This window comes from Zingiber officinale, chromosome 9A (assembly GCF_018446385.1).
Source record: "Zingiber officinale cultivar Zhangliang chromosome 9A, Zo_v1.1, whole genome shotgun sequence".
NCBI classification, from domain to species: Eukaryota; Viridiplantae; Streptophyta; class Magnoliopsida; order Zingiberales; family Zingiberaceae; genus Zingiber; species Zingiber officinale.
This window is the reverse complement of record NC_056002.1, coordinates 103,796,691-103,820,358: the sequence shown is the minus strand read 5'-3', so window position 1 is coordinate 103,820,358 and position 23,668 is coordinate 103,796,691. Positions and strand designations below refer to the sequence as shown.

Here is a 23,668-nt window from a genome sequence, read left to right as displayed (position 1 = left end):
GGGTCAGGGGTTGCCGGTTCAAGCCTCAGCTTGGATATTTTTTTGTCGAAACTTCTTTCGTTTAGTAAAAATACCTAACGACCTCCAAAAATTACATAAAAATATTCTATAAATTTCTAAAAATCTCTAGAATTTTTCTAAAGCATTTCTAGATTTTAATAAGGTCTTTTAGGACTCCAATTCATGAAATTTGGGGTGTTACAATCCTCCCTACCTTATAAAAAGTTTGTCCTCGAACTTAGAATAATTCTGAATATTTCTATCTCATACTATCCTCACGCTCGTAAGTAACTTCCTCATGCTTTTGGTTCTAAATGACTTCCACTAATGATACTCTTTTGTTCCTTAGTCTCTTAACTTCACTATCCACTATCACCCCTATCACATCGTACCCATTAGTAGTCCTTTGGAAGACCTGTTATAAGGTCCCTGGAGACCATAGGCACATTGGTCACACCAAATGGCATGACTACAACTTCATAGTGTCCATATCGGGTCCTGGAAACTGTTCTAGACTCTTCGTTCTCCTGTGCTCGGTCCTTAGTACGAACGGTATGGGGACGTCCTCTTCTTGACATCTAGTTATGTAGAGAAACTTAAAATCGTCCCTACGCTTTCTAGACATATATACATATGTAAACAAAAGAAATCAAGAACTTCTATCTTACTTAAACATTTCTAAGCAAATACTCTATACTACAAATAATAAGAAAAGTATAAAAGAAAACTTAAATACTTTCTTACTTGAAGACGGCAAGGATGGTGCTGATGTGTGATGCTGGAGAATGGGGACTGCTCTGATACGAACTGTAACGACCACCCTTCTTACTACTACTACTCTCTAAGGATAACCGTTACTTAACTACTAACTCTACTTAACCGGTATGATTAAAAATCACATGGAAACCCTACCGAAAAATTTCGACAAAGTCTCCCCTGTACCGGTGACCATATTCAACAATACATGCAATATATACTCAGCCACAAGCGGCTGGAACACATATCAATCAACCACGCAGTATAATAAATCCAAAATAAAGAAAACAACACCAGAAATCATCACACAAGATTACAATTCTTCTACTATGTCCTAATCATATCAAAATAACAAATACTATCTCAAATACTCCTAACATAGCAAAAGACAATGGAAACTAAAATAAAACTTCTTTCCTAGTCCCAAGGCTTCCATAGTCCTGGCATCACACATCCTTCGAACACCTCCTTGTTGCCTTCCTTTCTATATCTTTTCCTTTCCTGTATTTGCAGTAAGAGGAAGTGCAATCTATAAGCAAAATTTGCTTAGTAAGCGCTATCTAACTCACAAAATCACGAATGTGGATGTATACGAAAAGAACTAGAAACTATATGCTCTAAAAAGAAATAAAGCATAAACATAACTGCTCATGTCAAACTAATAGCAAAGAAAAGCTAAGGAATCTACTCATGTAATTCTAATAGCTAATCATGCTACTCATCTAATAGGTAAACATGAAAACTACTCATCCACTAGATAAACATGGTAGAATAAAGAACTAAACTTACTGATTTTTAGAACTATATGAAACTTATTTCATTTGTTCTAACTTAATCTTTAATACTTCATGTTTATGTAAAACTCGTTTTACTTGTTCAAAAACTTATACTTATAATACTTCAAAATAATAATCAACTTCTTCTTGGGCCCAGGCGTAATACCATCTTATGCGCGTTCCCTAATAGGTTGGGGTAGCGAGCCACCAATCCTAAAAGAGCAGACCTCGGTCTACCAGGGCCAAGACCTCGGAATTGGACACCTGGATTGGTTTAACGACAACCTCGGAAGTCGGGTACTAGCCTCTTCTTAAAAGTAAAATACTTATAATCTTAATTACTTCTTCTTTAAATGCCTTGGCATTTTAATAGGCACCTTGTGTGCCAAAATCCCTAAAGTCTTGACTTTGGGATTTACTTAAGACCTCGGCCTTTTCTTTCTTTTCTTTATCTTTCTTATACTTTTCTTTATCTTTCTTATACTTTTCTTAAACTCTTAAAATTTGTAACGGAAATGCTTAATGAAAAATCTACATTGCGATGCATATTAAAAATCTGCACATGCACTACTTAACAAAAATCTGCACTGCTCTACTCAGTAAAAATCAGCACTACTCTACTCAATAAAAATCTGCACTACTCTTCTTAATAAAAATCTGCACTATAAACCTACATAAAAATATGCACTATAAGCTTAATTAAAAATCTGCATTTAAGCTCTAAGAAATCTACATACAAACTCAAACTAAATCTAAACCTTGCTGGAATTAAAACCTATGTGAAACTAATCTTGTTTATCAATCATAGCCTTATATTCAAATAAGGTGCAATGGCATGTTTCCATCATGGCATTTAGAACTTGTATACATATACATGTTAGCATAGTTCGGTCATGGCTACTCCTACCTGTGATACATGCAAAATAATTCATTACTAGCAAACCTTTAAACATTAACAAGGAAAACATTAAACTAAGCACATGTGAAACATTAACTGAACCAATGTACGAGCTATCCTCTACCACTAAGAAGGTGTAACATCAATTTTTTTCTTATCTGTTACATGAGATGGAAAATCATATTACTAAATTTACATTGTTACTCTAAACTATACATGATCAAAGTGCCCCTAATTAAATTAGGAAATTGTCCTAACCCTTAGATCAGTGACCAAAGCAAAGCTGCAACAGAAACCTACCACAACTTCCAGTCAAAACAGATTATTCTCAGTGGCAACAAATTGAATTCAAGCAAGTTCTTCAACAACCTAGCAAACTCAAGCATTAAACACTAAGTTCGATTGAATCATTCCTTCGGAAATCAACACAAAGCTTAGTTGACACTAGCATAAAGCACAAAGGAAAGAAAACTATCATTCTATTCAAGAAACCCCGTCCAGAAAACTTGCCACCAGAAGCCAAACAGTGCAACAAATTAATCAAACACAAATGCCCAAATCTAAACATGTCTGAATCTGCACATTCTAAAATATTTCCAACAGAACAAGTATAAGGAAAGGATGCTTCTATTGAACTAAGAATCTATTGAAACAAAAATCCTTGCAACATGTTCACAACATAAAGCAACAGAACTCATCAAGCATGCTTCAAACAACCCGAAATCACAGTCCAATTCCCTGTTCAGTGCCACGGTAGAAACCAGTGGGAGCAAAACACTCCACTTAATCCTTTTCATGTTCTTCCCTTGGAAACTCACGGCAGCGAACCCTAAACCTTAACTTTCACAGCATAATTCGAGAACCAACAGAAACTAGATCCCTATCACATCCAAAATTCTTCACGGCGAAATCCGAAACCAAAAGAAACTCTAATTCGAATTTGAAACTACTCTACTGCAGGTGAGTAGCGACTTACTTGGCTTCTTGGTCTCACGACCGGAGGAGGAGAACTTCTAGGGTTTTCGCCGAGCTCGAAATCCCGACTCTTCTTCGTGCTCCCGACTTCTCCTCGTCAAGAAGAGCTTAAGGAGGTGGAGGAACCCCTCGAAGAACCTTGGCCGGCCGTCGGAATCGACACCCTCGCCTTCTACTGCGGTCCACCGAGCTGAGGTCGACGCCGCGCGAGAAGAGAAACGCCGTCGGGAGAGAGGAAGGAGAGGAAAATTAGGTTTAGGGAAAAGGTTTCGGGTTACGGTAATTAACACCTAAGTTCTCCCTTTAATTTCCCCAAATTCTGTTAACTTGTTAAATAAATCTTCCTACCTTTTCTAAACAAAACCGATGGCTAGATCACTTGGTTAGTCAGGTTTTAACTGAGCCAAAGGCCGCAGGTTCAAATCCCCAACCGAGCCTTTTATTCTCCTTTTATTCTGCTATTAACTATTTATTACTTAAATACAATTCGACCCTTATTTGATCAAGTAATAATTGCTAGCCCAGTTGGTTAGTCGGGTTTTGCTCGGGTCAGGGGTTGCCGGTTCAAGCTCAGCTTGGATATTTTTTTGTCGAAACTTCTTTCGTTTAGTAAAAATACCAAACGACCTCCAAAAATTACATAAAAATATTCTATAAATTCCTAAAAATCTCTAGAATTTTTCTAAAGCATTTCTAGATTTTAATAAGGTCTTTTAGGACTCCAAATCATGAAATTTGGGGTGTTACAAGAAGGAACTGTTGTTAATTTGGTAAAAGACAACGGTTTTTGACAAAATCGTTGTCTTTGAGCTCCTCCAAAAAATAAAAGACAACAGTTTTGCAAAAACCGTTGTCATTAAGCGACTTTTTTAGAATCAACAACACCTTTTACAACGATTTTCTAAAACTATTATCTTTAAGCGCTTTTTTAGGGTTCAAAGACAACAGTTTTAATAAACTGTTGTCTTTGACTTTATTCTTTCACCGTTTTTCCCCTTCGTCGTTTTTGTTGTAGCAATGTTTTGCTTCCCTCTCTCCGAAAATTTTTGGCGCCCTATTTTCCCCCCTTAGCCTTCCCGAACCCTAAACCCCTCTCCTCGTACCATCTTTTCCTCCCTTAGCCTTCCTACCGAAACCTTAAGCATCAGCATCCAAGAGGGAGTCCAACTTTAGCGTAGATGGCTGAGGTTCCTTAAACATCAACATCCAAGGGGTTAGGCTATGGGAGGGAGCAGCGGATCTGTGCCGACTGGCCTGGTGGTGGAGGATGAGTATGCCACTGTGAGGACGTCAGTGTGGTGGGATATCAAGAACTGCCAGGTTCGAAAGGCATGCGATCTGCACCTGATCGCCCAAAACATAAGCTCAGTGTTGGCGGAGATGGGGTACCGCGGCCCCGTCTCAATCTCTGCCTTCAGAGACACAAGCAAGATAGCCCAGCCCACGGTGCAAGCGCTGAACAGCACCGGCATCGCTCTTAACCATGTCCCTGCCGGTAAAATTTCTTGATCTTTTAGTTTTTAGGGTACACCCTACTGTCCGTCCCCGTTTACCTATGCAAGAACCTACTTTGTTCCCGTTAGTTTTCATTCACTATGCTTTATGATAAGTCTTAAGTCAAATTGTTCCATAATCTTGTGGGTTTTCGTTATTGAGTTATCGTCTTTTTTGTTAATTACATGTCATATATGTTCTAACTTGCCAGATTATTCTGGTAGAAGTTGAATCTCTTCTAAAGTTTATTTGGCTAACGAGATGTCATATTTTAAAATGTTTCTATTTGGACTTAGGCTGGTTGAAATGTTCTTTTCGATGAATAGTCGCTCATGCTGTCATGATTCTTGGTCATTTGTTATATCTAATTTATAAACTTTAGCCTACCTAATCAATTACCAACTCCCACTCTTTTGTTGCTAATAATCACACTACCACTAATCTAGCGATCATCATTGTTCAAGTGACTTTTTATGTATTTTCAATATATGCTATCAGCAGAGTTATGGAGGAAATATAGGATTACTTTATAACCTATGTCTATCTTAATCCAGAGTATATAAGTATTTAGGGCTTTTTGAATTTTCTCATTTGTTTTATTTCAAGATTTGTGTTTCTTTCTATAGTTAAAGTACTTACAGGGATGATTCAATATAGTTGCAGGTAATCAATTAGAAGCTTAATGGCTATGTAAGAATAGATGGTTGTTATTCAGAAAACATATGCTGGACAAAGAGTAGGTGTATGAGATATTGTGGCTTATTAGAGGAACTTGGAGAAGATTGTTAATAGCCATCTCTTAGCAGGTGACATGTTGGTGGCAAATGGTAGTTGATAGACTATGTTGTATTCATGATAGCTCTAAGAGGATGACCAGGACTTCCCCCCAACACAACAAGCCTTGCAAAGATTATCAACAATACAGATATGGTGCCAACTTTATGTTGTTTTTTGTATTTATTTTGCAGTTTACTGATGTTGGATACAAAGTACTTCTGAAAAGAATAGCCAGTAGCACTGAGAAAGATATTCTCCAAGGAATTACAGGTTCATCTAGGCCTGGAGAACTCTTGGCCGTAATGGGGCCTTCAGCCAGTGGGAAAACTACTCTTCTCAGCCTCCTTGGTGGAAGAACTACTGCTAATATCGTTCAAGGATCTATCACATATAATGATGAACCATATTCCAAGTCCCTAAAGGGCAGGTAAACACTTCTCTTCTTACAGTAAAAACACACTTGTTTTCATCAAATCAAGAATGTTATAGGATCAATCAATTTTCAGGATTGGGTTCGTCACCCAGGATGATGTTCTATTTGCACATCTCACCGTGAGAGAAACATTAACTTATGCCGCTTTGCTTAGACTTCCGAGGACAATGAGTAGACAGCAGAAGGAAGAAAGGGTCGTGAATGTTATCACTGAGCTGGGGCTTCAGAGGTAATCTTTGTCTTCCTAATTCTTTACATACTCAAGTTATTCTGAGATATGATTGATAGCAATGAGCAGGTGCCAAGATACCATCGTTGGTGGATCCTTCATTAGAGGAGTTTCAGGTGGCGAGAGGAAAAGAGTTTGCATTGGGAATGAGATCCTTGTTAATCCATCCTTGCTGTTCCTGGATGAGCCGACATCTGGTCTTGATTCGACAACAACCCTTAGAGTTGTTCAAGTATTGACTGAGATAGCTGAGGTAATTTTTGTAGTTTTGTTTGATCTCCCTTATCGACACTCGTTTCACCAATGCGTCTGAAGCCTGCCATGGACATGCTGCAGTCTGGCAAAACCGTCGTGACGACAATTCATCAACCATCCAGTAGACTCTTTCACAGATTTGACAAGCTGATTCTGCTTGGAAAGGCTAGTTTGTTCTACTTTGGGAGGGCATCAAAAGCCATGTCCTACTTCTCATCGACTGGATTCTCTCCTCTGATAGCGATGAACCCAGCAGAGTTTTTAGTAGATCTTGCAAATGGCAACACCAATGATGTCACAGTGCCAACAGGATTGGAGGACAAACTGCAATCTAAAGAATCAGGAAGGCACACAACAAGAGGCAAGCTATCTGCAGAAGATGTGCATGAGGTAGACACTTGATTTTGCATCCATAAGTAGAACCGATAAAGCTAATGAGGACTAACTACTGCATCAAATAATTAATGAAACAGTATCTGGTGGCCGCTTATGAGACAAAATTTGCCGAGAAGAAGAAGAAGATTCTGACTCCGCTTCCGATAAACAGAGACTTGAAATCAATTGAGTTTTACAAATCAAGAATTTAAAATCATTGGGATAAGTGACAAGCCTTGCAAAGATGAAATGTGAGTCTTTCCGGATTGTGTTGTTTTATTATTTGTCAGTATTTTGCAATCAATTGGTTTATAAGAATCTTTGAATTTTTGAACCATATGTAATGAAGCATTGTTTTAAGAACTAGGAGAAGTTGTTTTTATATAAATGGAGGCACTAGTGGCGGGCATCTCCGGCATCCGGGAATTTTATTTCTTATGAGCTATCACTGAGAGATTTGGTGGAGACTCCAAGGATAGTGAAGAAGGTGGAGGAAGCTGCAGAGATGAGGCAGGAAGGGGCCAAGAATAAGATAGAGAAGGCAACGGATAGAAGCAAAGGAGGCTTGTTCCTCAAAACCTCTGTGCCAGTTTTAGATGGAGGGAAGACGAAGAGCTCGAGGTCTAATTCTTTTGCAAAGGTGTCTCCAAAGCTAGAAGCAGAGAAGGGGCTGCAAGAGTTGCAATATAGGGGAGGAAGCAGAATCAAATGCAGTTCTGAAACAAGTAGCAGAAGCAGTAGCAGGTAAATTTCTTCAGACAAAAATCTCATGTGCGTGTGTTGTTCGAATGTATTATTTTGATGTTTCAGGAAGATGAGAGGCTACTGCTGTGGGTTCTTAGCTACAAACAAGAGCAAGTCCAAGGAAACATCAAAGGAAGTCGATTAATGAATCCTCTGTTAGATTCAGGAGGTTTGCTAATAGTGTAGTTATCTCATCAAGGACACGAATGGTTAGATTCTGGAGAGCTTGAGAAGTTGGAAAAATGGCTGTGATGAGATATGTGATGAAGTAATCACAAGGAACTTATTTGTTCCTTAGTTGAAGATTATGATGGGACTTGTTTATTAGTTGTAAATAGAACTTATTTGTTTATTTGTATTGAGATAAATTTTATTTAAACATGAGACATGTTTCTTCTTTGGTGATTGTAATTCTTGTATAAGTAACATTCTAAATAACATTGATGTGGGGAATATTCTTTCTTTTGTGATTATGATTCTTTATTATATATTTATATTGAAATATGATATATTGGTATTAAAAGATAATAATTTAAAAGACAATTTAAAATTGTTGTTGCTGTCTATCACCCTCAAAAGACAACGGTTAAAAATCATTGTCGTAGCCCCAAAAATGATTGTAACGAGCAATGCTATTTAAAAATACTCTAAACAACAACGGTTTTAAACCGTTGTCTTTTCATTCAAAGACAACGGTTTAAAACCGTTGCAAAACTGTTATCTTTTCATTCAAAGAAAACGGTTTAAAATCGTTGTCGTAGCCCCCCACTTTTAACAACACTGCCAATTACAACGGTTTAAGGGCCTACGACAACGGTTTTTAACCATTGTCTTTTAATGTTTTTGTTGTAGTGTAAATTCAATTAAATATTAATTTCAGAGATTGGCTTCCAGGTTAAACATGGAGAGGTACTAGGCCTTCTTGGGTATGGGAGCATCCACCACTTCCTAGACAAAGCCTTTCAACGAAATTTAATATTTAATTTCCTTATAGTAACCCTAGGTTTAACCAAAAGGAACAATCGAATCACAAGATCGAGAAGACAAAAGAACATAAACTCGAATCACAAATTCGAAACCTAGAATCATATGCCTCTTGTGTTTGGTATTTCAAAATCTATACAAATAAAACTAGTATGATGCAGAATAGAATTACTAGTTATACCTTTCTTTGTAAGCAACAGCCTCTTGATCTTCTATCGTATTGCTCTTCTTATCTCGGACGTCATGTGGGTGACGATCTACCGAGACGAGAACCACCCAAGCTTCCTTCTTCTCCAAGCAAGTTTCGGCCACCACAAGAACTCCAAGAGAGGATGAGGTTCGACCACCACCAAGCTCCAAGGGATGCTAAGAAACAAAGTCTCCTATCTCTCCTTCTTCCTCTAACAAAATCCGGCCACCAACCAAGCTCCTTGAGATGAAGATGTCGCTGGCCAAGGAAGAAGAATAGGAGATAGAGAGGAAGAGAGGGGTCGACCACCAACCAAGGGAGAGAGGAAATAATAGAAGAGATATTGTTATGAGATGAAGCACCTCTACCCTCTCTTTTATATTCCTTGGTCTTGGCAAATAAGGAAAGTTTTATTAAAACTTCCTTGTTCTCTTTGCCAATAAAAGGAAAGTTTAATAAAATTTCCCTTTCAAACTATATATGGGCGGCCACCTTAATCCCTCCAAACAAGGAAAGTTTTAAACACAAAATTAAAACTTCCTAATTTGTTTCCGGAATTTTTAAATAAAAATTTCTCTTTTGAAAATTCCCTTCATGGTTAGTCATAAAAGGAAACTTTTAAAAATTAAAATCTCTCTATTAAAACATGTGGATGATTTACAAAAAGAAAAGTTTTCTCTAAAATTAAAAACTTCCTTTCAATCTACAAATAAGGAAAGATAACAAATCTTTTCTTAATCTTTTGTAGAAACTATAAAAGGAAAGATTTAATTTTAAAATTCTCTTTTAAAATCATGAGGATGGTTACAAAAAAGGAAAAGTTTTATCAAAAACTAAAATCTTACTTTTAACTACAAATAAGGAAAGATATCAAACCTTTCTCTTAATATTTTATAGAAAACTATAAAAGGAAATATTTAAATTTTAAATTCTCTTTTAAAACTATGGCTTCCACATAAGAAAAGATTTAAAAAAAAAATAAAATCCTTTTATTTTAATGTGGCCGGCCACACCGAGCTTGGGTTCAAGCTAGGGTCGGCCACCTAATGAAACCAACACACCTTGGTTTGGCCAGCCCTAGCTTGGGCTCCAAGCTAGGCTTGGCCAGCCACCTTAAGGTGGGTAAGAAAGTGGATATGGGTGGGTATAATACTTTATAAATAAGAGGCTACGATAGGGACCGAGAGGAGAAATTAGTTTTGGTCTCCCGATGAAATTAAGCTTCCCGTGTTCGTCCCGAACACCCAACTTAATTTCATCAATAATAATTCATACCACTAAAGAATTATTATCGAACTACCGCACCAATCCCAAATTACATTTTGGTCTCCTTCTTATCATGAGTGTATTAGTCTCCCTATGTTTAAGATATAGAATGTCCACTAATCAAATGAGTTATTGACAACTCACTTAATTAATATCTAGCTCCAAGAGTAGTACCACTCAACCTTATCATCATGTCAGACTAAGTCCACCTGCAGGGTTTACATGACAATCCTTATGAAATCCTTTTGGGGGCATTATCAACCTAGATTACTAGGACACAGTTTCCTTCTATAATCAACAACACACACTATAAATAATATCATTTCCCAACTTATCGGGTCTATTGATTTATCGAACTAAATCGCACCCTTTGATAAGTCAAAGAAATAAATACTAGATATATGTGCTTGTTATTATATCAGGATTAAGAGCATACACTTCCATAATAACAAAGGTTTTGCTCTTTTATGCCGTCAGTATAAAAAGAACTTACCTTAAATGGTTTTGCTCAATATACTCAGAGTGTACTAGTGTAATTTTATAGTTAAGATAAACTAATACCAAATTACACTACGACTATTCCAATAGTTTGTTCCTTTCCATCTTAGTCATGAGCTACTGTTTATAATTTATAAGGAATTGATAACATGATCTTCTATGTGTGGCACCATACACCATGTTATCTACAATATAAATTAATTGAAAAACTACACTTAGCATATAAATGTAGACATTTGACCAATGTGATTCTTTATTTCAAAATAAATGTTTACAAAAAGCTAGGCTTTTAGTATACACTCTAATAGGTCCTACTTCCTCTTTCCTTACCTATTGACTGACACGTTCCCTTGACTTCTGACTGTCACGTTCCCTAGACTTCTGACTGTCACGTCCCCTTGACTTTTGACTGTCATGTCCCCTTGACTTCTGACTGCCACATCCTATTAACTTCTGACTGCCCAACTTTATCGGGTCCTACCATTATGCACCGTATTACAAGACTCTCCCCAAGTCTAGTCAAAGGAGGCTCAGGTCTGACTTACTAGACTCATGCTCTACTTTATTTGTTCCACCATGACGTCCTTAAATGTTATTCCTTTCCCTAGATCATCGGATATGTAACATGTTTAATCACCCAATCCCCCTCGGGAGAAGGGCCTCACCAACCCTTCGAAGTCGACTCTTCACATCTCCCTCTTTAAAAGGGTCGAGTCTCCCCGCACCATTGTACTTTTCTTGCTGGCTTCTTCTGATCATGGAATCCACCTCTAAGTCTGACGAGATATCTCCCCTGCGCCAACAGCTAGTCCATCTGACTCAGCTACTTTCCCAAAAGGATACTACTTTAGTCAAGATGATGCATGACAAGGATCTTCAGTCTTCTCTCCATCGAGACATTGAGGTACTTTGGTTAGCCGCTAAGTCTCAGGCCCGGGAAGAAGTAGCGTTGAAGCAGAAAGCTTATGTGAATCTAGAGAGACAGGCCCAATTCTTGCTTTATCTAAAAGAGAAATATGCCGCTTCCATAGCCCTCCTTCAAGAAGAGAACCGGCTCAAAGACGAAACTATTACTCAGCAGCGTCACATTATTCAATTCACTAAGGCAGAGCTAGTTCAAGAGCGATCTTACTCGGGGCAAGCAGGTCATGTGGAACACGTTTGCTCTAGGTGCCGACCGGCTATTGACACTAGAACAGAATTCTGATTGCATAGATGTCCTTAATTGTGGGAATGAGATTTTAAGTGGTTTTGTATTCTAAATAAATGCAAATCTAGTTGGGCTTCATTCTTTGTTTCTTTTTTACTTTCTTCCCTGACACTTCTTTTTTTTGCTGATAACTCATCCAGGACAAAGAGTGTGAAAGGCTCACCCATGAGTTATTAAGTGCAGTAGTGTGCTTGTTTATAGCTCGTGCTAAGATGCGAGGGCGAGAGTTTGAAATCTTGCCCGAGGGGTTATTGGTCATGAGGACAAGGTCACTTATAACTTGTGCTAGGGCAAGGGTCTGAAATCCCGACCGAAAGGTCGTTGGTCGTGAGAGCAAGCTGACTTATAACTCGCGTTGGGGCAATAGTCTAGAAGCATGAGAGCATGCTCACTTATAACTTGCACTGGGGCGAGAGTCTGGAAGCATGAGAGCATGTTCACTTATAACTCACACTAAGGCGAGAGTCTAGATCCCAACCGAGAGGTCGTTGGTCGTGAGAGTAAGCTCACTTATAACTCACACTAGGGTGAGAGTCTGGAAGTGTGAGAGTATGCTCACTTATAACTCGCACTGGGGCGAGAGTCTGGAAGCGTGAGAACATGCTCACTTATAACTCGCACTGGGGTGAGAGTCTGGAAGCGTAAGAGCATTCTCACTTATAACTCGTGCTAGGGCGAGAGTCTGGAATCCCGACCGAGTGACCGTCGGTCATGAGATCAAGCTCACTTATAACTCGCACTGGAGCGAGAGTCTAGAAGTGTGAGAACATGCTCACTTATAACTCGCACTAGGGCGAGAGTCTGGAAGCGTGAGAGCATGCTCACTTATAACCCGCACTGGGGCGAGAGTCTGGAAGCGTGAGAGCATTCTCACTTATAACTCGTGCTGGGGTGAGAGTCTGGAATCTCGATCGAGTGGTCATTGGTCGTGAGAGCAAGCTCACTTATAACTCGCACTGGGCTAAAGTATGGAGGCGTGAGAGTAAGCTCACTTATAACTCGTGCTGAGGCGAGAGTTTGGAATCCCGACCGAGAGGTCATTAGTCATGAGATCAAGCTCACTTATAACTCGCACTGGGGCGAGAGTTTGGAAGCATGAGAGCATGCTTACTTATAACTTGCACTAGGACGAGAGTCTGGAAACGTAAGAGCATGCTCACTTATAACTCGCGTTAAGGTGAGAGTTTGGAATCCTGATCGAGAGGTTGTTAGTCGTTAGAGAAAGCTCACTTATAACTCGCACTAGGGCAAGAGTCTGGAGGCGTGAGAGCATGCTCACTTATAACTCGTTCTATAAGTCAATCTGAGCTATTAAGAAGGTCTAGGCTATCGACCTATCCAGCACTCAAGTGGTCAAAGAGCTAGCCATTTTAGCTAGTTCATCATCCCTTTGGTATCTGTTCTGGGAATCTTAGTTACCGTGATCTCCTTGAAATCCTCTTCCATCTTCTCATATGCTTCCCGGTGTACTTGTAGCTTGTCACTATTAACTTCGAAGTTTCTTGCTGCTTGTTGAGCTACAAGCTGAGAGTTTGAATAAACAACCGCCCGAGCAGCTCCGACATGTCGAGCTGCTTCCAGTCCTGCCAATAATGCTTCATATTCCGCCTCATTATTCGTGGCTCTAAAATTTAACAAGATGGCCAGTTAAAGGGCATCTTCCTGAGAGGATATTAGGAGTATCCCCACTCCGCTTTCCTGCTGGGTAGACAACCCGTCTACATAGATGTTCCATATTTCTTCATAATCAGGTTGATGGACCTCAGTCAAGAAATCTGCCAGAGCTTGCACTTTAATCGTCATTTGGGGCTGGTATTATATATCATATTCTCCCAACTCATTGTCCATTTGATGAGGCCACCTACTACTTCCACATTAGTGAGAGCTTTGCCCATGGTACTGTTAGTCAAGACTATGATGGGGTGTGCCAGGAAATAGGGTCTTAAGCGGTGAGCCATGAGGACCAATCCATAGACTAATTTTTCCATGGTTGTGTATCAGGACTCGGCCCCTTTCAATAAGTGGTTGAAGAAGTACACTGGCCGTTGAACATCGTCCTACTCTTTCACCAACACCGCCCCCCCCCCCCCCCCCCACGGGCTCAGGGGTGGCTGATAGATAAACCCAGAGTGGCTCTCCTGCATTAGGTTTGAACAACGAGGGTAAGGTCTTCAAGTGCTTTTTTTAATTCCTCAAAGGCCTGATTGCATTCGTCATCCCATTGAAACTTGGCCGCTCTCTTGAGCACTTTGAAGAAGGGCAGGGCTTTATCCGTAGCCTGAGATATGAACCTGGATAGTGCGGTTATTCTGCCCACCAACTTCTGAGCTTCCTTTAGATTCTGAGGCACCTTCATGTCTCTAAGTGCTCAGACCTTCTCCGGATCAGCTTCAATTCCTCGCTCAGTAACGAGGTATCCCAAGAATCCCCCCCCCCCCCCAGCTCCAAATAGGCATTTCAATGGATTCAACTTCAGGCCATACTGCCATAGTGTGTCGCAGGTTTCTTCGATGTCAGTAATCAAATTTATGGCCAGAGTGGATTTGATGAGGATGTCATCTACATATACTTCCACATTTCACCCTATTTGCTCCCGACAGATCTTATCCATCATCCTTTGATAGGTAGCCCTGACATTCCTTAATCCAAAAGACACGATGATATAACAAAAGGTATCATCTGCCTTAATGAAACTAACTTTCTCCTAATCTTCCTGTGCGAGAGGGATCTAGTGGTATCCTTGATAAGCATCAAGCATGCAAATCCTTTCGCAGTCTGAGGTTGAGTCCACCATCTGATCAATCCTGGGCAGCGAGTAGCAGTCCTTGGGGCTGGCCCAATTGAGATCTCAAAAGTCAATGCAGACTTTTCACTTATTGTTGGGTTTAGCTACCAGGATCACATTAAAAAGTTAGGACGGGAATTATACCTCTCTAATGTGACCTGCGTTACTGAGCTGATCCACCTCAGCTCGGATGATCTTATTTTGCTCGGCCGAGAAGTTCCTCTTCTTCTGCTTGACCGGTCGGGAATCAAGCAGAAGGTGCAATCTATGCTCAGCCACCTCGGGCTTAACCCCAAGCAGCTCTTCAAGGGACCAAGCGAAATCATCCCTATTACGAGTCAAGCATTAGACCAGGTCCGTCTTAACTTCGATAGGTAGGTCGCTTGATATGCGGGTGAGGCTCTCCAGGCATTCAGGATAGAGTTGGACCTCCTCCCAAGGGATGAGCTCCTCTCCTATAGGCAAAGGCTCCTCTTGAATGACGTGGATCCTGCTATCTTGGGTTCACTGAGCCTTGCGAGCCTCCACCTTCATCATGTTAATGTAACACCTGTGAGAGACCAATTACTCACCTCTAACTTCCCCGACCTAGTCTTCCACAGGGAATTTGATCTTCTGATGAAAAGTGGAGACTGCCTCCCGGAACTCGTGCAATGTCAGTCTCCCAAAGATGACGTTGTATGAGGACGACGAATCCATCACTATGAAGGTGCTCCTCCATGTCCTCACCGAGGGCTCGCTACCCAAAGATATGACTAGCTTGATTTGGCCCATGGGTCGTACTTCATTACCAGTAAAATCATACAATGAAGTAGCCACGGGCTGGAGTTCACTGGCATCGATTTGCATGCTCTCGAACGCACTCTTGAACAACACATTGACATAGCTTCCGGTATCCATGAAAACTTTGGCCACGTGACTGATGGCGATAACAGTCTTGATTATTAGGGCATCGTCGTGAGGGTGCTCCAACCCCTCCAGGTATTATGGCCCAAAGATGATGATGGGCCCTGCAGCTTGCTCCCGACTGCATCCTACAGCGTGAATCTCCAAGCGTCGCTCGTGAGACTTCCGAGCCCTAGTGGAGTCTCCATCTGTGGTCCCCCTGGAGATCATGCCAATCTCACGGATGGTCGTGTTTCCCCTGTTCTCCTCTTCTCGGGCTTCCCCGGGCTCCTTGGTTGTGACCGGGCTACTGATTTCCTTGTCCCACATTATCGGGCATGAGTCTACCAGACTGACCTGCCACAGGTTGTTGGCTGGCCAGTATCCTCTGCTGAATTTTGGGCGTGATCTCAGGTGGAGGCAGACCCAGCTCAGCTGTGCACCGAGAGTCTCGGGCGAACTGGAAGCAATCACTGGTGGCATAGGTGTGAGACCTATGGTAAGTGCAGTAACGCGACCCCCGCAGTTCAAGCCTTGGGGCTTGGACAATTGTCACACGTTGGGTCGGCCTGGGATCCTGACTAGGAGGGAAAGGTGATCGAGCATCCGAGCACGTGGAAGAGGCTGAGCTGGTGGTTGGGGTGGCCTCTTCTCTGGTTTGTTGGCGGGAGTAGGCGCATTGTCCGCCTTCCGTCGAGCCGCTTGAGCCTCTTCTACGTTGATATAGCTAGTGGCATTCCCGAGCATCTCATCAAAGTTCTTCGCAGGGTCTCGAATGAGATCTCGGAAGAACTCCCCCTTTACTAGTCCATAAGAGAAGGCGTTCATTAATATTTCCGAGGTAGCGAATGGGACGTCTTGAGCCACCTGATTGAAGCACTTGATATAGCTCCTCAAGGGCTCGGCCGGCCCTTGCTTGAGGGCGAAGAGACAGTGGTCTGTCTTCTGGTACTTCCTGCTATTGGCGAAGTGGCACAGGAAGACAATTTTGAAGTCATGGAAACAAGTAATGGACTCATTCGACAATCCATCAAACCATTTCTGTACCAAGCCAGATAGAGTATTCAAGAACACCCAGCACTTAATAGCATCGCTGTATTGATGCAACAACGCAACGTTCCGGAACTTGCGGAGATGATCCTCCGGATCCTTGCTACCATCATACTCTCTAATGGCCGAGGGCTTGTACCCCTTCGGTAGCTTCTCCTCTAGTACCTTTAGAGAGAAAGGCACTTGCTCATCAGGTTCCCCTTGGGACTCCTCCCTGAGACTATAGCTTTCCCCTTCTTTGAGTCCCTCGGCAAGGAGCTTTCCGCCATAGAAGTATGTGGTTGCTCTTTCTTATTATAATAATCCGGACCCTTGTGATAATAGTCTGGGCCAGGTTCCCGATAGAAGGCCGAGGGGAACTCCTCAGGTTATTTCCTCTTAGACCCTCTATCAGAAACATGAGTCGGGTCCTTGGAAACTGCTAGTATTTTATATGGTCACGAAGCAGTGGTCTGATTTTCAGAAGTCGCTCACCTCTTAGTCTCCTTGAAGAGCTCGTATTCTCCTACCATCATAGTCACGTTGATCTGTCCGGTGTCCTGTTGGGTTTTTCGGGCCTCAAAAACCGCTTTTTACGTTGCGGAAACCCCGAAACCCCATGCCACCAGATCCGTGCGAAGTATTAAAATTTCATATACATGTTTTCTACTCCTTGATCTACACTAGATCTACAAGATCAGAGGGTATACCTTTGAAGCAAAGCCCTTCACGTATCCCGCTCGTCCAAGATTCGCCGGATCTCGAGAGTATCAAAGTAGACACTCCTCTATGTGTATCCACACAAGCAAGAGATGGAGAAACCTAACAAAAGGTGTGCTAGAACCTTTGAAAGATTCAGCCAAAGAGGAGGAGAGGGAGAGAAGAAATCTAGAGAGGAAGAAGAAGGAGTGAATGAGAATCAATTCTCACTAGTAACTCCCAAAAAGTGGTCGGCCACCTTCAAGTGAGAGGTTATATACTCCATGGGATTTCAAGAGTCAAAAACTCTTAATCTCCCTCATGAGGTGGCACACCATGAAGTGGTCTTGATGATGTGGCACATCATCATTAGCCCACTCAATGCCAACTCACCAATGAGGTGGCAAATGGTCAAGTCAAACTTGACCCTTCATCTTCCTCTCAAGTCAAGTTAAACTTGACCACTTCTCTCCCATGGTTGATCAAATCTAACCATTGGTTCAAGTCAATTTTAATTTAATGAATCTCTATTCATTGAATTAAATTGACTCAATGAGTCTAAGTCCAAATTAGACTCATCTAACACATAAACCAAATTGAGTCCAACTCAATTAGCCTAATTTGGATTACTCTTAATCCAATTTGGTTCATCACATGGACCTAATCCTTTAGGTTCATCAAATGAACCTAATCTCCATCTAATTGCCCTTTGTGTGTGACCCTATAGGTTCTTGTAACGTTGGCAATGCTCCTAAACCCATTTAGAAGCATAAGTAATGAGCGGTATCTAGCAACATATCATTACTACCCAAGTTACAAAAATGTTGAGACCCAACATCACCTTGTGACTACTAATTGTGACTCCTCACAATATATGACATTGTCCTTCTATCCTAGCATCTAGATTGATCAATATGAGGCATAGACCGTGTCATCCTCTAATCAATCTAAATCTTGAACTCCAAGTAGACTCACTCAATCAAATGAGCTCAATATCTCATATTGACTCATTTAGGCATGGCCATGTACTTAGTGGTCTCACTCTATCAAGAATATCGATGTCACTCCCGTCATATAGGAGGGATAGATCCCATCTACATCACTCACATCCCTCCGCATAATTTGTTACATACCCAGTAATCGTCTTTATAGTCCACCTAGTTACGGGTGACGTTTGACGAAGCCAAAGTACGTAACTCCTTATATAGGGAACCATGGTGACTTCATGTCCAAGGACTAGTAGTCATACTAATAGCCACATGAAAAAGTATATGGCACTCATATAACGATCCATGATACTTTCTCATGGTGGGTCATTCAGTATACATTCTCCAATTCATACCCATGTGTCAACTTGATATCTCCATATCCATGACTTGTGAGATCAAGTCATCGAGTTGACGTACATGCTAGTCTCGTCGCATTAACATTGTCCCTGAATGCTAATACTTGACTAGGAATGATTAAGAGTAGTGTTCCCTATATCATCTCACTATCGATTCAACTAACCGATTGATATAGGTAAGAACCTTCTACTCAAGGACGCTATTATACTTAGTTATTTGGCACCAATACAAGTAAGTATAATAACCAAAAACAAATGCCTTTATTTATATACAAGAATATGATACAACGATTCTATACAATAATCATCAAATGATTGGCTCTAGGGCTCTAACTAATAATCTCCCACTAGCACTAGTGTCAATTAGTGTAGGCACTAAGGCCTAATGACCAAGTGTGACCATCATGCTTTCTCTGTGTCAAAGCTTTGGTCAAAGGATCTGCGATGTTAGCCTCTGTGGGTACTCTGCAAATCTTCACATCTCCTCTATCGATAATCTCTCGAATGAGATGGAAGCGTCGTAGTATGTGTTTGGTTCGCTGGTTTGAGCGAGGTTCCTTAGCCTGCACTGTAAAATACCAAAAATGGGCGAATCATCATAAGGGAATTTTTCCAAAATTTTTAGAAATTTTTTGGGAATTTTTAGGAGCTCGTATGACTCGGGTTACGGGGATAAAAACGGGACACGGGAAAGCCTGTTTAAGCTACCCCATTTAAGTGAGGAAAAGTTTATTTATCTTATTTATTTTTATTTTCTTTTCTTTCTTCCTTAAACCCTTAAACGTCGTTTTCTCTCCTCACCCGCCCGATTCTTCCCCTAACCCGACGCCTCTTCTTCCTCTCCTCACGACGTCGAAGCCCTAACCGCCGCACGCGATGGCTTTCTTCGCGATTTAAGCCGTGGCCGAGGTTTTTCAACGCCTTCTTCTTCTCCACTTCGCCTCCCAGTGCTAAGTTCTTTCTACTCTTTGTCGCGCTGCCCTCTTCTTCCCCGACAGCCACTCTTCCTCGCCGCACACCGCGATCCCGACGCCAATGTGCGCCGCTCACCGCCGACGTCTTCTCACCGGCACTTAAGCATCGCTGACATCTACTGGTGTTGACTTTCCTTTCTACCCCAGCGCCGACCTTCTCCACGTCGTGCCCTAGGTTTCTTCTTGCTGCCGGATCCAAACAAGACAGCAGTGAGGTGAGCAAGCATCAGTGATTTCATTAGGAAGGTCCCACAGTCCTGATCGGTTGGTGCCACTGTCGTTTTCGTGAGGCCAGCATCGTTCACAGGCGAGCCACGACTCTGATCACCCTGTTCCGACAGAGAGGAGGCTGTGGTCACAAGCTTAAGGTAAGTGATTTAAATATGGTATTAGAGTTGGGCAGTTGATTCATTTGTAGTGTTGATTCTGGATTGTTGTTTGGAAGGCAGCGACATAGTGTTGCTCCAGTCGATGTTGCCACCTCAATCAGCTTGCTACGGTTTTGGACTAGGGTAAGGTTTGTATAAAAGTAAATTTATGCCAAATTATATCCATTGTTATGTTAGCTATATGAGATAGATTCCAATGTTTAAGTTTGAAGTGTTAATTGTGAGCAAAGGATTGGTTCATTTCTGGATATTGAGGTTTGCTAATCTGTATAGCTTGCTTAATGGGTGATTAGTTGTTTATGTGTTAATAAGGGTTAATAAAGCTAACCCTAGATGGTCGGTGGATTAGGAATTTGTTTAGCTATTTGTTTATAATTAACTTAGCTAAACTGTACGATTTACTACAGGACTTTGACGCGAGACGAGTATCTTGACGTCAGATTTGGACCGGATACGATCTTTTCTATTGGAGGCGAGTACCTCTTGACTTATCTTTTATGATATTGTCAATTGGATATGCATAGTATTTTATAGCTACAAGCAATGATCATGTTTGCCTTTGGTATGTCACTGTTGGATACCCATAGCATGCTCTGTTGGGCGGTTGTTATGTATTTATGTTTATGTCTCGTGATTATTGCCATGAGTACCTTAGTTCCTAGAGTAAGTGACATACCATGCTTTACTGAGTTTAGGACTAGATTCTGGATTTTTATATCATATCTGATCTGTGTACCTAGACCCTTTTTCTTTGATCCATGTATATTGTTGGTACATATTTTATGGAGGTGGATATGTTCAGGACCTAGGTTGTTATACCATAGAGGACCTGTTTACCCTAGATCTGTGGATTTGACTTACTGGTACTAGGGTACACATTTTTATATATATATGGATTTGGTTCAGGATATTGTCATGCTTAGTGTCATGCACCATTCGCATGATTGCATGTTGCGTGATAGGCTGCTCCATTATTGTAGAGCATATTGTCAGTTTCATCACTGTTCGGTGCTCCGTTAGTCCGCTCATGGGTAGCGTGCTGCAGCGTGGTAGCACGTCAGTTTTGCTCTGTTCAGTGCTCCGTTGGTTCGCTCATGGGTAGTGTGGCGCAGCGTGGTAGCACATCAGGGATCCCTCCCCGTCATGGTGTACCGGGAGATGAGAGCATTGCGCTCCCCCATTTATGATTTGGGGTAGGAGTATGTGTGTACTCCGACAGCATACCGTCAACTCGGTCACTCATCAAGAGTAGTAATGGCAGAGTGTACGGTTGTCACAGCCCTACCCACTCGGTCTCACTATCATGTGTGAGACGGCTGACTGGAGAGTAGGGGTGACCAGGACATGTCATTGGCATCATACGCATTGATGCATTTATTGCTTGTGCTTGCTGCATTTATTTGCTGCATTTGGTTGGATGCATTTGTTTGACATGCATACAGGAGGCATATTGTGTATATGGTTTGACGACCCTTTTGTTCTGGATAGGAGTTCCTGTTGTGTACAACTTCCTCAGTTACCTTTAAGTTTTGCATATTTCCTATATATGATTAGGAAGTTGTATTCCATATTTATTGCTATTAGATATATCTTACTAGGCATGTCTATTGGTATTCGTTGAGTTGTTGAACTCACCCCCGTGGACACTATCTTTTTTAGGTACCAGGTTGTTTATAATGTCACTTGGAGTATCCTGTCTGCTGGTCCCCACGTCACCTCAGAAGATCTATCAGTTTCATTTATGTTTTTTTTGTTTTATGTGTCAGTGTGTTTAGTTTGTGCTCCGGTTTTGTTCTGATGTGTTGAAGTTGTTATGTGATATTTTGTATTGGTTGTTGGTTGTGTAAGCCTAGCCGGCTAGCAGTTTTGTGTTTGGTTTGTATTTGGTTTCTGTCATTTTCCGTTGTGTTTTGGTTTTGGTACAGCCGAATAGGCTGCTTTACATATAACTGCGTGGTTGTGTTTTTATTGTATCAGCCGTGTAGGCTGTATTATAAACTGTGTGGTTGTGTGTATATTCCAACCGTCTGTGGCTGATGTATATTATGTCTGTAGGAATGTTTCAGATTGTCACCCGTACAGGGGAGGTGCTGCCGAAATTTTCTTCGGACAGAGACTCCCCCGGGGCATGACAATTTAGTGGTATCAGAGCAGGTATACGATACTTGCTATGTGTTCTAGATTTTTGAGATTTATCTGATGCCAATTTATTTGGTATCAGAGCACGGTACGGGTTTTATATTCCATGTTTTGGATTTCGTGTTTTAGTTTTCTTGATGTGACTTTTTGGGTTTTTAGGATCTGGCAGCAGCAGGACATCTCCAAGCTATAGGAGGTATGTTGGTATACTGTTATCCTACATTTTTGTTAATATATGCACTGTTGACTATTACAGTTTATGACATGTATTATCATTCTTTATTAGTACCTATTTAGATGTTATAGCATATATTCCATGTATTTGGTAAACTACTGATCATGGTCGACTCAGATAGAGATCAAGGATTACGGTCTTGGGAGACTTTTCATATCATATCACTGGTAGTTTTAGCTTCTGTTACTGCTAGTTGGATAGCAGATTGAGACACATACCAGCCTATGCTATTATTAGCTAGGTAGTGACTAGTAACTATATATTCTAGTTGACCTAGCTAGTAGAATACCGATATACTTTAATTAGTTTTCGTCGGTAGATGATTAATGTACTCTGGTTAGATCGGTCAATAGAAAACTGATTTACACATATTGATTTGGGTAGTCGTGGATCGATTTACCTTAAATGCTTATGGAAGATTAGTGTATTCTTGATTAGTTAGTAGATGACCGATTTAGTCATATTGGTCTGATCAGTAGGAAACTGTCATACTCTATTTTTAGAGGTTCAAATCTTTGGATTATTTGTGCTTAGTTAAGTATCTAGAGCACATTTGAGTACATGACTGTGAAAAAAGACTGAACTAGCCGGATACCGTTGTCGGTTTGGTCAATCTATAGAGGATTGATATATCATATTCCATAGGTACGTTAATTTTAGACTGTATGTACCTAGTTGGATAACAAAGAAGGTAACATAGGGAATATCAGGTTGATTGGATTAAATATGCTGATTCTGTATATCTATGTGGTGTGTACATATGATTATTATGTGTTGTAGGAGTGTTTTGATGGACGATATAATTGCATGTAGTGGGTGTATACTTTTCTCGTTATGATTGTTGTGGGTTCTAGTAGTTTATACTCGAGTGGTTTGATTAGTTTATTGGAGGTATTTTGTCGATTAAATCTATGTTGTGAAATGTGCACATATGTTTGAGTATTTTATTGAAGGTATCTTATCGATTTAATCTGAGTTATGATATATGCAGATGTGTTCGGTGTAATATTTTAGGTATCTTGTTCATTATATTTGTTCTGTGTGTAAACTCGTGTCGATTATGATTTGTTGGAAGTATTACGTTGATTATACTCTTGACATAGGTGTATATATGTCATGTGAGTGTTGTTTTGAGGTGTATTATCGATTATACATATATTGATATGTGCACACGGGTTCGGTATGTATTGTTGGAGGTATCATGATGGTTTATACTTTTGTTGTGAGTATGTTTGGTGTGTACTAATTGGAGGATTATGTCGATCATACATATGTTGTGTGTGCACGTGTGCCAGGTGTATGGTTGGTAGCATCATGATGATTCTACC

At 40.8% G+C, this 23,668-nt stretch overlaps 2 protein-coding genes across 14 annotated transcripts; one reads left to right on the top strand and one right to left on the bottom strand.

The window, feature by feature from the left end:
• The first annotated feature begins 4,415 nt into the window (after positions 1-4,415).
• On the top strand, positions 4,416-8,091 carry LOC122021600 (ABC transporter G family member 22-like). 13 transcript variants are annotated; one of them, XR_006122582.1, is made up of 8 exons: positions 5,339-5,635; positions 5,706-6,103; positions 6,183-6,338; positions 6,408-6,591; positions 6,675-6,983; positions 7,067-7,219; positions 7,336-7,712; positions 7,779-8,091. XR_006122582.1 is itself a non-coding variant. In XM_042579730.1 (7 exons), exons 2-7 carry the CDS (start codon positions 5,600-5,602, stop codon positions 7,178-7,180), a joined length of 1,197 nt encoding a protein of 398 aa, XP_042435664.1. In that variant the 5' UTR covers positions 4,416-4,900; positions 5,563-5,599; the 3' UTR covers positions 7,181-8,091. The 13 variants fall into 13 exon arrangements, 11 of the variants coding, with proteins under 11 accessions (XP_042435664.1, XP_042435663.1, XP_042435669.1 ...); XM_042579730.1 differs by adding an exon at positions 4,416-4,900 and having other exon boundaries at positions 5,563-5,635; positions 7,067-8,091; XM_042579729.1 differs by adding an exon at positions 4,416-4,900 and having other exon boundaries at positions 5,557-5,635; positions 7,067-8,091.
• A 7,991-nt stretch (positions 8,092-16,082) lies between these two features.
• On the bottom strand, positions 16,083-17,095 carry LOC122019406. The gene is made up of 2 exons (XM_042576877.1): positions 17,055-17,095; positions 16,083-16,866 (listed from the first exon to the last, which is right to left on the bottom strand). Exons 1-2 carry the CDS (start codon positions 17,093-17,095, stop codon positions 16,083-16,085), a joined length of 825 nt encoding a protein of 274 aa, XP_042432811.1.
• Positions 17,096-23,668: the final 6,573 nt, after the last annotated feature.

What these genes read in the sequence shown, in the direction of transcription:
- LOC122021600 (XM_042579730.1), top strand. Translation starts at nt 5,600, where the DNA reads ATGGTTGTTATTCAGAAAACATATGCTGGACAAAGA. An exon ending in TCCAAGTCCCTAAAGGGCAG is followed by an intron (nt 6,104 to 6,182) that starts GTAAACACTTCT and finishes ATCAATTTTCAG; the next exon opens with GATTGGGTTCGTCACCCAGG. An exon ending in CTGCAGAAGATGTGCATGAG is followed by an intron (nt 6,984 to 7,066) that starts GTAGACACTTGA and finishes TTAATGAAACAG; the next exon opens with TATCTGGTGGCCGCTTATGA.
- LOC122019406 (XM_042576877.1), bottom strand. Translation starts at nt 17,095, where the DNA reads ATGATGGTAGGAGAATACGAGCTCTTCAAGGAGACTAAGAG. An exon ending in CTCTTCAAGGAGACTAAGAG is followed by an intron (nt 16,867 to 17,054) that starts GTGAGCGACTTC and finishes ATAATAAGAAAG; the next exon opens with AGCAACCACATACTTCTATG.